This window comes from Spea bombifrons, chromosome 12 (assembly GCF_027358695.1).
Source record: "Spea bombifrons isolate aSpeBom1 chromosome 12, aSpeBom1.2.pri, whole genome shotgun sequence".
In the NCBI taxonomy this organism is placed as follows: domain Eukaryota; kingdom Metazoa; phylum Chordata; class Amphibia; order Anura; family Pelobatidae; genus Spea; species Spea bombifrons.
The window spans coordinates 33,712,324-33,725,905 of NC_071098.1; the positions used below are offsets into that span (position 1 = coordinate 33,712,324).

The 13,582-nt window shown below is 50.4% G+C and overlaps 3 protein-coding genes across 4 annotated transcripts; 1 reads left to right on the plus strand and 2 right to left on the minus strand.

Annotated features, from left to right (window-relative positions):
* The first annotated feature begins 2,223 nt into the window (after positions 1 to 2,223).
* SVBP (small vasohibin binding protein) lies at positions 2,224 to 7,713 on the plus strand. The gene is made up of 3 exons (XM_053451849.1): positions 2,224 to 2,353; positions 2,487 to 2,688; positions 7,432 to 7,713. The coding sequence occupies exons 2-3, from the start codon at positions 2,575 to 2,577 to the stop codon at positions 7,516 to 7,518; spliced, it is 201 nt and encodes a 66-aa protein (XP_053307824.1). The 5' UTR covers positions 2,224 to 2,353; positions 2,487 to 2,574; the 3' UTR covers positions 7,519 to 7,713.
* LOC128470020 (calpain small subunit 1-like) lies at positions 3,705 to 5,193 on the minus strand. Its single transcript, XM_053451848.1, has one exon. It carries the CDS (start codon positions 5,017 to 5,019, stop codon positions 4,003 to 4,005), a length of 1,017 nt encoding a protein of 338 aa, XP_053307823.1. The 5' UTR covers positions 5,020 to 5,193; the 3' UTR covers positions 3,705 to 4,002.
* Positions 7,714 to 9,254: 1,541 nt separating the features above from the next.
* On the minus strand, positions 9,255 to 13,510 carry LOC128470188 (E3 ubiquitin-protein ligase TRIM62). 2 transcript variants are annotated; one of them, XM_053452030.1, is made up of 5 exons: positions 12,854 to 13,510; positions 10,967 to 11,062; positions 10,583 to 10,839; positions 10,177 to 10,292; positions 9,255 to 10,090 (listed from the first exon to the last, which is right to left on the minus strand). In XM_053452030.1, the coding sequence occupies exons 1-5, from the start codon at positions 13,259 to 13,261 to the stop codon at positions 9,540 to 9,542; spliced, it is 1,428 nt and encodes a 475-aa protein (XP_053308005.1). In that variant the 5' UTR covers positions 13,262 to 13,510; the 3' UTR covers positions 9,255 to 9,539. The 2 variants fall into 2 exon arrangements, with proteins under 2 accessions (XP_053308005.1, XP_053308006.1); XM_053452031.1 differs by lacking the exon at positions 12,854 to 13,510 and adding an exon at positions 11,962 to 12,081.
* Between the last annotated feature and the right edge of the window lie 72 nt (positions 13,511 to 13,582).

A 13,582-nucleotide genomic window follows, 5' to 3' on the forward strand; every position in this document is an offset into this window, starting at 1 on the left:
AACTTTGCCCCGAGAGTGTCACACGCTTCCACCTGCCCCCTGCCCGGGGAGATATGGACACCCAGAACATCTCAGCACATCTGCTGCCACCAGCCAACTCCCATGACTCCAAGCCAGTATAAACTGCAATATAATGGGCTCTGGCATCTTATTTATTACTTTACATTAAATGGTTTAAAAGGCTTCACGTCCCAGTAATCTGCACAATAATTGGCCATTTCCTGTAAGGAATTACACAGAATAGGGGCTTTTATGCGACTTTGGGCCCCACTGGTAGCCATTTGTGTCACTGAGTGGGGCATTTATTATGAAGAATAATGGATCTTATTTCCCCCGTTTAATTTTTAAAGCTGTTTCCTGCTGTTTCTATACACATTATCGGGGCTTTTAGAGCTGTAGAACCCTACGATACCATGCCCTCCGACTGTCCCGATTTTGGGTCTCTGTCCCGCCTAGATCCGTACTCACCTCAAGTGTGCGGGGGGGGGCACAGACGCCCGATCAGCAGCTGCAGACTAGCTGGGAGATCGCAATCTCCCTCTACTCAGCCCAACATTAGGGAGCGCGAGGTCTGTCACTTCACACCTCGCTTTACTGCTCCCTAATCAATACGCGCCGGCAAATAATGCCGAGCGCGGGGATATAATGTCACTCCGGTGCTCTGCAGCAATAGCCGGCGCGCAGTGATGAGGGAGCAGTAAAGCCTCGCGCTCCCTAATGTTGAGCCGAGTAGAGGAAGAGCGTGATCTCCCAACTGAAGCGACAGACCTCGCGCTCCCACCTCAGGATACAGGATGGAGGCTGGAGGAAGAAGTAAGAGATGGGGAGAAAGGGGTGTAAGGGCAGTGTATGTGTATGTATGTGTTTGTGAGCTTGTGTGCGTGTGTGTATGGGCCGGTGTGTAAGAGCAGTATAGTTATTTGTTAGCTGGTGTGCAAAGGCAGTGTACATGTATGTGTGTGTACGGGCAGTGTACATGTATGTGTGTGTAAGGGCAGTGTACATGTATGTGTGTGTGTGTGTGTGTAAGGGCAGTGTACATGTATATGTGTGTGTGTAAGGGCAGTGTACATGTATGTGTGTGTAAGGTCAGTGTACATGTATGTGTGTAAGGGCAGTGTACATGTATATGTGTGTGTGTGTAAGGGCAGTGTACATGTATATGTGTGTGTGTAAGGGCAGTGTACATGTATGTGTGTACGGGCAGTGTACATGTATGTGCGTGTGTAATGGCAGTGTACATGTATGTGTGTGCGTGTAAGGGCAGTGAACATGTATGTGTGTACGGGCAGTGTACATGTATGTGTGTGTGTGTAAGGGCAGTGTACGTGTATATGTGTGCGTGTAAGGGCAGTGTACATGTATGTGTGTACGGGCAGTGTACATGTATATGTGTGTGTGCAAGGGCAGTGTACATGTGTGTGTGTAAGGGCAGTGTATATGTGTGTGTGTAAGGGCAGTGTACATGTGTATATGTGTGTGTGTAAGGGCAGTGTACATGTGTGTGTGTAAGGGCAGTGTACATGTGTGTGTGTAAGGGCAGTGTACATGTGTATATGTGTGTGTGTAAGGGCAGTGTATGTGTGTGTGTAAGGGCAGTGTACATGTATATGTGAGTGTGTGTAAGGGCAGTGTACATGTATATCTTTAGCTGTACTGTTGCTGCACTTCCCACGACGTTCAGCCAGCATCATGGAAGTAGTATGTCTGTCTGAGCCTTATGGGAGTTCAATTCAATGTGTTGATTATTTTTAATATGCATGACTGTGCTGACAAAAATGAAGCATGTTTTAAGTGGCGATGCATTCGTGACATTGTAACGTGCAACTGCTTGTACTGGTGAGTCCGCTAGATTTACCCGGCAAACATTCAGACCTCCTAGAAAAGAGCAGCATCGGGGGGGAGAACGGGGGTGGAAAGACTACACAGGGACACCTGGCAGGTATGGAGAGACACCATTTATCGTGCAGTCGGTAATAAAGCTGATCCCGCGCTCTCTGTCACCCACAGTTGGGGCTCACGGGGACACCCCTCTGGCACGCCAGGGGTTAATGTGTATTTGCCGCCAAACCGCAGGTCCCAGAGTGCCCAGAGGGGGGCGCAGTGAGCGGCTCCAGTCAGGAACCGGAGTATAATATATTATTAATATCATTTATATTATTATCATAAATATCATTACTATTATTATATCCGTGATATCAGCCCCACTACATCCTCACACAGCACTGAGGAGCCGCTCCCCGCAGACAGTGCTTCCGGTTTAGCGCAGGAAGCCGGCCATCTTACTGCACCCGGTCTGTGTGAGGCGAGGAGGACCGGAATCTGGCTGACCGCAGTCCGCACTCTGTTTTCGGTAAGACTGGTTTCAGGTCACACGTTTAAGCCTGTGCCCGGTTACTCGTTAGCAGAACCTCAGCCCACCCCGTGAGGTGCGAGATCCGGGGGACGCGCTGTAACCGAGGCCAATGCTTTTTATTTTACCTCAGGTTGGGTGTACCAAGATGGCAGCCGGGCGGCTCTAGGGTCGGACAATTTCATCAGGGTCCAGTGACTGAGAGCCGGACGCCAGCTGCCATGGAGCCCGCAGGGCGCAAGGACAAGGGGAAGGCTAAGGACGCCGCCAGCCGGCAGGAGAAAGCGAAACAAAAAACGGCCCAGCAGGAACTGAAGCAACGGCAGAGGGCGGAGGTGAGGCGAGTGCGCCATCTTACTACACCCACAGGGAACGCCACCTATCGTCCGCCATGATGCTACTCCCAATAGGCGCCATGTTACTGCACCCGCTAAACAAGTCTCCTCATTGGCCTCTTACTGCAGCCATTGGCTCCTCTCATTAGACTCCCCTACATGCCAACTAAAATCAGCACATTTCATATCTGGGTTCCAGCAGGGTCCATTAGTGCCATCACACGCCACCATCTCATAGCTAACACGGTTTTGTACGCAGTGCACGCGTGAAATCCCCTTTCACACTCTTCAGAAGCACCAGCTTCCATCACTTCTGCATAATGACAGGAATTAGTTATTTGGTGTGGTGGCCGGCCATGTTTTCCTGGACCCATCGGTTTCCCGTGTCCCAGAGGAGCGCGTATAAAGTGCCGTCCTGCAGCATGAGGGGGGTGTAAGACCTCCATAGGGATCACTTATACTTCACACAGGCTGTACCCTTGCCAGGCAGCGGCACGGGTACACGTGTCCTCCCACATACACCCATGCTTACATGTATACACTGTAACTCACACACATGTACATACGTATGTAGATATTATAGCACACATATACACGCGTGTACCCGGTAGAACACACGCAAACGTGCACATCATACATTTTGGAGACGGATCAGAGCCACCCAGCCCGTCTTGTCTGTGTTTTATTTCCCTCTATATACGTGTTCACGGTTTGATAAATGTGGGATTTCAGGATCTCCTCGCACGAAGGGTAATCCTCGGATCCTGTGAAACACAAACCCTGCATGCGGATCAGCTTCCCACTCGTCCTCGCTGAGGATACAGCCCTCGCCTCGGGCTAAATGTCAGGCAGGGCCGGTACTCTGCGGCTACCGGGTGCCACACCAGGCGTGCGTAAGGGTTAACCCTCTCGCTGCCAGGGGCTCACCCGCTCTCTGTTTAAAACCAAAGACGTTTGGGCATTAAATTCTGCAAACCGTGTGTAAAAATCCAAGCTGAGCCCATGTGCTGCGGACGTTCAATGGCAGTAAAGTTTTATTGTACAGAATACAGTGGTTATTGCCAATAGATCTGCTTTATGATAGATCACAGCGAGGCTATAGGTTTGATATCGATTTATATATATTTATAATACATTTGCAGCTGCAAGACATTTATATAGAAGATGAAGAGTGCAGAGAAATGCATCAGATCCACCCCGCCATCCCTCACCCATCTACAGAGAACAGTCAGATACCAATTACCAAGCCAGGGGTAGCCAGCAGCAAATCCCCCATAAACCCCAGCCAGGGCATCGGAAGGGTGAACACATCTTTTAGGAATAGATAGTCATTTTCAGCCATTCTGGCATCCTGATCTGGACCTCGCCATCCCCATCTCTGTCTAGGGCTTTAAACGCTCTGTACATGGCATCCATTCGAACCAGGCTGCTGATGAAGCTGTCAAAGTTGATGTTGCCTTTGTCGTCGGCGTAACGCCGCACCAGCATTTGATAGAGCTGCTCGTTGAGCTCGAAGCCGGCAGCTTGCAAGGCGCCCGGCAGGGCGGATCCTCGAATGTACCCTGTCTGCTCGGCATCAAATTCCTTGTAGATGCATTGCCACTTCTTGATGTTGTTCCAGAGATACTTAAACTCTTCAAAGCCCAGTTTCCCCGTCCCGTCGCTGTCCATGACGGCCACCATACTGCGGCAAGTGTCAATACTGAAGCCGTCGGTCTTCAAATTTGAGTGTTTTGCTACCACCTTGTTGAGGACGTTCTGGAGCTCTGCAGGGGAGACCTCCATGTCTTCTCCTGCAAGCTGTTTAAAGAGACGTCGGAATTGTCTCTGTTCTTCGTTCTCATTGGCTTCTTGCTGGTATGTGTTGGCGCATGGTGTTGGTGGAGGTGCAGGGTTGTAGTTGGCGATTAATCCACCGATAACATTGACAATCCCTCCTAGGATGTTTGCTGCTTGTCCCCCCCCAGCTCCGCCGGGGGCTGCAAAGAGCTTCCCAGATCCGGAACCCCCCTGTCCTGAACCGGCCAGACCGCTTATGGCTCCTTGTATTAATTTACCGGCTCCTCCACCAAGAACACCCTGCAGAACATTGCCGCCGCCACCACCTCCTCCTTGGCCCTGTCCAGCCAGGCCACCAATAACCCCTTGCAGCATTTTGCCGGCTCCACCACCTCCACCACCTCCTTGGCCCTGTCCGGTCAGGCCACCAAGAACTCCCTGGAGAACATTGCCGCCACCGCCACCTCCCTGGCCTGATCCCGACAGGCAGCTCATAGCTCCCTGCACTAATTTGCCCGCACCCCCCTGGCTGAAGTTATTGAGTAGAAACATCTTGTTTGGAAGAGAGATGAGGGGTTGTAGAGCTGCCTGGTAGGCAGGGGTAGTCAGTGCAGAGCTCACCGGGGAGGCTGGCGTGGGGTAGTTGGTGCAGAGCTCACCGAGGAGGCTGGCGTGGGGTAGTCGGTGCGGAGCTCACCGGGGAGGCTGGCGTGGAGTAGTCGGTGCGGAGCTCACCGGGGAGACTGGCGTGGAGTAGTCGGTGCGGAGCTCACCAGGGAGGCTGGCGTGGAGTAGTTGGTGCGGAGCTCACCGGGGAGGCTGGCGTGGAGTAGTCGGTGCGGAGCTCACCGGGGAGACTGGCGTGGAGTAGTCGGTGCGGAGCTCACCGGGGAGGCTGGCGTGGAGTAGTTGGTGCGGAGCTCACCGGGGAGGCTGGCGTGGAGAAGTCGGTGCAGAGCTCTCAGCAGAGGCTGGCGTGGGCTTTCAGCGTAGAGAGTCTGGTCTCGCTCTGCAGGAGAAAATAGAAATAGTGAGTCATAGGCCTGCCCCACCCCGCCGATGGCAACCAACCGGCAGCCAGCCTGTTTTTTTTAGCTGCAGAAGCATTCCTCCTGAGTGAGTGCGTGCGCGGTCCAGGGCTCTCCCCGCTGTGCGACTCTCTGCATAGCAACCCGACAAAATAACAAACCTTCGAGCACACAATGAGGGGCGGCCCTCATCCGGCCCCTTCCATTCCCTGCTTTGGGTTAAATTACTTGGCATTTTTCCTCTTCCTTTTTTTTTTTTTTTGTTTTTTTTAAATCTCTGTCTGGCATTTCAGGAAGATTAACCCTTTCACCCTCAGTTTTTTGCAGGGAATGCACTGCAGTATTTGCAGGGTTAAATGCCTTTTTTTGAACTTTTTTTTGCCAAATCAATGTTGTTGAAACCATTACTCTGCGGAGGCATTTCCTACGAGTCTCGGTGCTCACGTTAATAACCCTTTCATGTCCAGTAAAGCTTCATGTAAATTACTGGCCCTCCCTTCTCGGTTCTTTAGAATAAACTTGCATGCAGGTTAACTCTTAGAGTGCCAGTGAGAGGCCCCGTGCATGACCCTTCAACGGTTAAGGGTTTAATAGACTAAGCTCTTTATTTTTAGCTCATGGCCGGAGTGTGACCCCGGGAATCGACCTTCGCCAAATACAGTTGAATGTGGATCGGCACCAAACTAACCCGTAATCTGACGGCGATGCCTTGGCGCTCGCTGACCGTGTTTGCACGGCCAAAGCCAGTGTCTCCTGACCCTAAATATTTCTCTTCCCGGTTACCTGCCGGGGTAATTACTGTGCCTAGCGGTACCGAAAGTACCCTTCATACAAATAAGGCAAGATTCCTGGTCCATGTCAGTTAATTGTCCCGAGACTCCACGTTTTCCACGTTTCATGTCTGTTACATATGATGTTTAGTCGTGATAAAGCTGTGCGCTGGATATGAATGAGTTAATAAATGGAGGGTGCCCCCTCCTTCCTTCCCGTGTGGCGGGTTTTCGATGGGATGTGGGGTGGCGCACGGTACGAATGCACTGCTGACGCCCTCTCAGCCAGGGCTGGGCAGATTCCCCCCGGGGCAGGGAATTATCTCCTGACTAAGAGCCTGCTGTGGTTCCCAAGGATCTCGTACTCCTCCGCCCTGGCGGTGACTGGCGTGTCATACTGGTTTTTCTAGAGCTCTGTTCCAGCCCCTTCGCTGGCCCATACCTCCCAGCCTCTCCCCCTGTAGTGTTATTGCCCCCAGTCTGCCACAGTAAAGTACTTGCATGTTTATTCACATAACATCTGGTGCTGATACCTGCCCGGGGCTGAGTGTTATTGCCCCATGATGCTCACATGACAGCTGTTTACACCTTGTTGGCTGGGTCGATTTGTCTGACACTTGTGTTTTAAGACCTGGGGCAGTTTGTGTGGGGTTGGGGGTGAGAGACGATATAGAGTGAAATCACCCCATTGCCGTACACCTGAGTTACGGCGATCTGTGGGGTATAAACAGAACGGTTCCCGTGCCCCGCGGTGCACAATGGTCCTGTTTGGTGCGTTGCGTGTGGTCTCCGCTTTGTACTCCATCTGAGAACACTGTGCGCTGTATACCGTATAGCAGAGGGTGCAGGCTTGCGTTAACCCTTTGTGATAAACCTGATATATATGGGAAGGAATATTTTATTAGGGATAGGTTGGTGGACAGGTAGCTCCTCCCACCTGTCACTCACATGTGAGTATAAAGTACTAATGTTTCCCAGATACAAAGCTCCAGAGGAGCGTTAAAATGCAGCCGGCGGTTTGAATCCTTAACCCTTTCAGCAAACAGAATCGGTTGACGTGCAGCTGGAGCAGTCCTGAATACGCCTGAGTTCCCAGTTATCGTACGTGAATTGGATGGTAAATGAGGCGGCAGCGTTTTCTCACCTTGTTGCTTTGTCCTCGGCAGATTTATGCTCTAAACAAGGTGATGACAGAGCTGGAGCAGCAGCAGTTTGAAGCATTTTGCAAACAGATGCAAGCGTCTGGCAAGTGACCCAAGAGGAGGAGGCGGAACGTGTCGGGCCGGACACAGAATGCGCCGACGAGGGGGCTTATCACCATGTGGGAATGACCACCTTCTCTTTCGTTAGTTCTTTATTTAATTTGTAATCAGAAGCTTAACCCTCGTGTGATCATTTTACTCCTTATTTTACTTTTTTTTTTAAATTAAACTCTTCTAAAAAGCAAAGTTTTGGTAAATGCCGTTGTCTCGCTTACTCACTCGGGAGATTTGGTTTAGATTTGCAGGAAGTGGATTTCTGCCCTTGTCACGGAAATCGTTAAGGTGATGCGTCCATGGGGTGAACGCGGTCACATTATAAATGCAGATAATATAACCATTAAATGAAACAGGTGAGTCATTTAGGGAACCCCTCTGTGACCTGCATTAAACCCAACGCATGAGCAGTAAAGAAAGCCACATGGCCCCCATATATTCCCTGTAACGGCTGCCATGTGGAAATCCAGTATAACCCCTTTTATTGTTGATTGATTTATACAGCACTCGTACCGTTCCGTCGGTGGGAAGAAACAGACGCAGACATTTGGTTCCGACTATTGCATCTCTTTTTATTGCAGCTTTTAGGAATCACACTGGTACAGAAGTTCCTAACACCCGTGACTGAGCTCGAGGTCTGTGCGGGCCCAGAGCCAATGGGTCTGTCCGTATCATACTGTAAGCCCTTATAATAATGTATGTAAATATAGGTATGTGTGGACTGAGTGGTGGGGGGGGCAAGCACTGATTGAGCCTAAAGCGGTTTGCTTTACTGTACGAGCAACTCGTCAAGCCCTGTTAAAGGGCCAGCGTACATTGTGTACATCACAATGAACCACTAAACCGATCTGGAAAACATACAAACCACTGCCCTGAGCGTAAAGTAACCTGGGTCTGGCACAGTCAGCTCTAGCAAAACGTTGCTTAGTCTTATATTTAGAATTCGGAGGGGATTTTATTACCCGACAATTTGCCCCCTAAACCTACTAGATTTCATTCTGTGAGAACGGTCAATTTATTTAATTAAATTATCGTTTAAATAGATTACAGATGGCTTCTAATATGTATATATTTTAAAAAGAAAACATTTGAGCCCATCATTGTGTGAAAAGGTCTGTTTCTCGAGGAAGCAGTTTAATGAAGCCTTTTCTTTCTTGACACAATGCCAAATGCCTTGTGGTTGTGAATTGTGGATGGATCTGTTGTGAACTTCTTGTTTAATCCAGTCTAAAATCATCATGAAACCTAATGGGCTCCTGTTATATGGCCGGCTCCTCCACCGATGGAGACAACGGGCCGCCGGCTCCTCCACCGATGGAGACAATGGGCCACCGGCTCCTCCACCGATGGAGACAACGGGCCGGCCGCAGATTTGAACTCTGGACAGACCCGCATGGAAGCAGATGAGGCTTCCAGGTTGTGGACCCCTCAGCGCTGAGTTACACAAAAGGTGTGTGTGCACCAAACCCCGCTGATGAACAGGAATGGTTTGTCAGGCACTGAGGTCCACAGCCAAAGGGCCCTTTTCTTTGATTAAGCTCGTACATAGGAATAATAGCAGAAGTCTCTGCCTCGGGAATAAGGCAGCACGCTGAGTAAGATTAGTAAAGTTTGGTCATCAACCCAACCCTGCTTTCCCATCGGTGGACAATCACTGAAAATGGGAGAATTGATCAATATTTCCTTGATAGCTGCTGTCTCAGGTCCTGTGTTACACGGAGATGCTTGTCTTGACGGTCATCGTTCCTTCCAAAAAGATGATGCCTCAGATTAGTAGGGAGCGAAAAATGAAGTTATCTTTCAAGCAAACGGACCAGCTGACTATCCAAAACGCCTCACGCTTTCCATAATCACGTGAATGGCGTAGAGAAATTACACCATTCGGTGATAAGCACCTGTGTTACTTAACAGTAATCGGGTACAATTACCCCAATCCGCTACAGTCTGTGTCCCAGGTCCGGGTGGTTCTGTAGCTGCTGGCAGAAGATGTAACCTCAGGGATGAAACAGTAGCTGCGATTAGATCCGAACGGTGTTGATACGCAGCGGCTGAACGTTTTTACCGTTAGCATGGCTTTGTCCGGGACTGAAGTAAGAGCAGAGTTTTCCTGGGAATTTTTCTCTGAAGGTGTAAAGCCACGACATGTCGTCGGCATTGTAGAAGATGAGAAGACCCTTGTCGTAATCAAGATAGACACCTACTTTCTCTAGTTTGCTCTTGACGTTTAACCGTGTCCACGGCTCCGTGCATGCACTATAGCGATTCCCATCATGCATGACTATGCAGTAAAAGCCTCTGCCAGGCTGAATCTGAATGCTTCCTTTACGGCTGACAGCCTCGTGGGCCAGTCCTATCATCCACTGTGTCTTATCTGAGACCATCACCTCCCAGTAATGAACACCTCCATCAAAGACCTGTGACCCCAGCACCGATACTTCCACGTCAAATCGCTTTGGCGAGTCCTGCAGCGGCTGAGGGTGCAAGTTGCCATATGCCACGATGGTGCAGTCGTCAGAGAGAATAAGGCGCTGGTGAGCCGTCACTGGGTCGAGGGTCAGAGCAGCCGGTACTAAAAGAGTAGCAGGAAAACGTCATTGTAAAGACCAAAAAAAGTCAGTGTGATGTTCACTAGAGCGGGAAAGGTTACAGCGTTACCTGGGTGAATGTCTTGGAAGAGAGATTTCCATATGGTATATTGCAGGGGTCCCATGTACTTGGAGGTGGGGAAATCCTCATACGTCAGGTTGGTCTCATGGATCTTCCCCTTTAGTCTGGATGGAAAAGCGGGGCAGTTATTCATCTGCCTGCTCCCTGTGGCCAGGGGGTTTATAAACATAGATGCCTTGTACCGACAGATCTCCACGTTCTACTGTGTTACCCCAACGCATCCTGAATGACCGTGAACTCTGCCCAGCCCATTACTTTGTCTAGTCCTGTTACCCCAGTACTCTTCCCATCCTTGTACACTATCTAGTCCTGTTACCCCTTGTTACTCTGTCCTGTTGCATTAGCCCATCCCGCTGTCCCACACCTGGGCTGCTTCCTTTTGCTTGCCCCATACCTCTCTGAGAGTGAAGAGATTCCCCCCAGGAAGGTGTGTTTGTCAGTTTCCGCCAGACGCTCCTGCAGGATCTGGACCCCCTCCTGGACCTTGCGCAGCTGTTGGCTGTACCGCTGGACCTTGTGTTCGATGTCGGTGAGCGTCCGCGCCGTGTCAGACTCCAGCTCCTCCAACATGGATTTCTGGCGGTCCCTCAGCAGCCGATGGAGACGCTCGAATGCTTCCCCGATGGTGGCACGCAGGCTTTTAGCTGAAGACTTAGAAGAATGGGAAATCGAGTCCGGTGGAACATTACTCCTTAAAGCGGCAACTATAAATCGTTAATTTACACACACTGTACCCCACTGGACCCAGACAAATAGACGCAGCACTTTGTTAACGTACCTTGGTTTCGGCCAGTTGGCGTTTCAGTAGTTGAAGGGCCTCGGTGTGGCCCCGCTCGCTTTCCTGCAGCGCCTGCAGCTGTTCCTTCAATTCCCGCTGTGAAAATAGTCAAGAGAAACCAGCATGAAACGCAAATACAGACCTTGGCGTCTCTAACCACAGAGTGAAGGGGTTAATCTGCATTACGGTGTCTCTCTTATGTATAATTCATACGCCAAGTTTTGGAGATTTCCGCCCGTCGTCTGGCAGTTGGGTTCGTCTCGGTAGTATCCAGTCTGCCGGTTCTGTCGCTATTGATAATTATCTCTGATATAATATTCCAATTAATCCGCTCATCCATGAGCCAGAACATTAATCCGAGATTATTAACCATCAGCAAACTGGCTGCTAATTACCAGACAGAGACATCCCTGTTACAAGCGTCTCGTAAGCGTTACGGAAGGTGTCGAGCGTGAAAAGAGAATCTGTCTGCGGAGTTATCGCTGCCTCGTCTGTAACGCACCCGCCGCGCGCTGCCTGGAGCCGGCATCAGGGCATGTCCTAGTGTCTAATCTCGTGGGGGAATGGATATCCACCCAAGGGAGGAAGGAGTCTTCAGGTGAGACAAATAAGCTTTTGGGACCTTAGCTTCAGATGGAATCCAAATGATAGAGACCTCGGAGGCATATGTGACTCTTATACCAGACATCAGGGTACCCCTCTCCAGGGGTGTAGTGTAGGTCCCTGAAGCCCTTATTCTGGTGGGTCAGACCAGATTATATGAGAAGATTGGCTTCGGTAATCCAGTCGTGGGAGGGATGACACGTTGCTACACACTGGAAGCAGAAGTCAGTGGCTGCGCATGCAGGCAGGTGTACATATAACTGAGTATATTAGTATTATATGTATCAAATCGTGCATGGGGCAGAGTGCAGGAGTTATTTGACCTTCGCTATGTGGCTCAAATGCAAACCCAGTTAAAGGGATCAGTGGGGTCTACGAGGATCACTACAGACCTGACGGCGTGGACTTGTTGACTCTCCTGGCTGTGCTTCCAGATGCTGGATACGTGGACTGTATAAACCGAAGGTATTTGGTATTAACATACACTCAAATCACAGGCCCTGTGGTTTGACGTGGAAACTCCCTGTGACCTGCGGCCACCTTGGCTTTTTGGCAGATCTTCAACAAATCTTTGGACATTTTATGGCTTCATTACAAGGGGAATGGATTTCTGCAGAAATGCTTCAGTCATACATGCCAGACACACGCGTGTAAAAATAGCTCCTTTTACCCCTTACAGACCCACAGGATGTTGGGATCTGTTTAAGGTGGGAGTGAAGAGGGAATTTTGTAGGATGAAATGCCTAGATTATTCAGATTTAATCTGCTAATCTTTATTTACAAATCTGTATCTAGAACTGGAAATTGGGTTTTAGGTGAGGAATGGGATCAGGTCAGCCATGATCTAGTGCTGTATGTAGAGAAGGGATCCCGGGGTGCTGATAAACGCATACTGGGCAGTCAACCGGGAATCGTTCTCATGCAGATCAGCTTTCATGACCCGATTGTAAATGGTTGGTACCCGGACAGTGAAGTGGAGGACTGGGCAAGAGACCCCAATACCTGGTCTGGTGTCTCAATACAAATTCCTTTTACATTGGGGTAACCCACAGGCACGTGTTGGAGTCTAAATTATCACCCCAGGCACTGCAGGACCCAAACACGCTTTAACCATGCAGAACTTCACCCAATACTTTACTTTACCCAAGAGCTTTCAGTGCCACACCTGCTGCTTCTGACCCTCAACAGCCGCTCTACCAGTACCTGCGTGACCATCACCAGCCTCTCTACCAGTACCTGCGTGACCCTCACCAGCCGCTCTACCAGTACCTGCTTGACCCTCACCTGCAGCTCTTCAAATGCTTCGTCCACGTTGGTCACCTGATGTTGCTCGTGGAGGGACGGCTCGTCACAGAAGAAGCAAACCACGGCGCGGTCCGTCAGACAGAACAGCTTGACCTTGTCATGGTCCTTGCACGGGAAGGAGGTCCTCTGGGCGCTGAGGATGGCGTCTAAGGGAAACGCCGTGTACCTCTCCACGATGTTGGACAATTTCAGGCTGGGGGACAGAGTGGGCTCTGAGAAGGTTCTCCGGCACTCCGGACAGTCCAAAGTGCCCCCGTGCTTTTGCCGGCTCCAGTGCTCTGTGATACACTTGCGACAGAAGTAGTGCTCGCAGCCGAAGCTCACTGGGTCCTGGTAAATGCTCAGGCAGATGGAGCAGAGCAGCTCGTCCTTCAGGCAGCAGGCCATTCTAGGCAGCGGGGCTCGGATGGCTGTATCTGGTCACCGGCAAACAGCCAGTGCAGCTAACCGTTACTGTGCAAGCTGAATTAATTAGCAGCCAACAGATACCACAGAGCATCTGGGACTGCAAAAAAAGAGAAAAAAATCAAGTGAAACGAGTGGTATGTGGGAGAAGTGCATCTGCCCCACGTTGCTAGGCTGCAGATGGACAGGGAAAACACCCCTCCGACGAGATGCCTGTAATGACAGCTACAGAGCGTCTCTCCGAGCCTCCCTCTGACGTCTGATCCCGAGATGGCTTCTGGGAGAGCGTATTCTGCATATCCC

Coding starts and splice junctions, on each gene's coding strand:
- LOC128470020 (XM_053451848.1), bottom strand. CDS start 5,019: ATGTTTCTACTCAATAACTTCAGCCAGGGGGGTGCGGGCAAATTAGTG.
- LOC128470188 (XM_053452030.1), bottom strand. CDS start 13,261: ATGGCCTGCTGCCTGAAGGACGAGCTGCTCTGCTCCATCTGCCTGAGC. Junction 10,840..10,966: donor GCCAACTGGCCGAAACCAAG/GTACGTTAACAA, acceptor CATTCTTCTAAG/TCTTCAGCTAAAAGCCTGCG. Junction 10,293..10,582: donor ATCTCTTCACTCTCAGAGAG/GTATGGGGCAAG, acceptor TTTTCCATCCAG/ACTAAAGGGGAAGATCCATG.
- SVBP (XM_053451849.1), top strand. CDS start 2,575: ATGGAGCCCGCAGGGCGCAAGGACAAGGGGAAGGCTAAGGACGCCGCC. Junction 2,689..7,431: donor AGCAACGGCAGAGGGCGGAG/GTGAGGCGAGTG, acceptor TGTCCTCGGCAG/ATTTATGCTCTAAACAAGGT.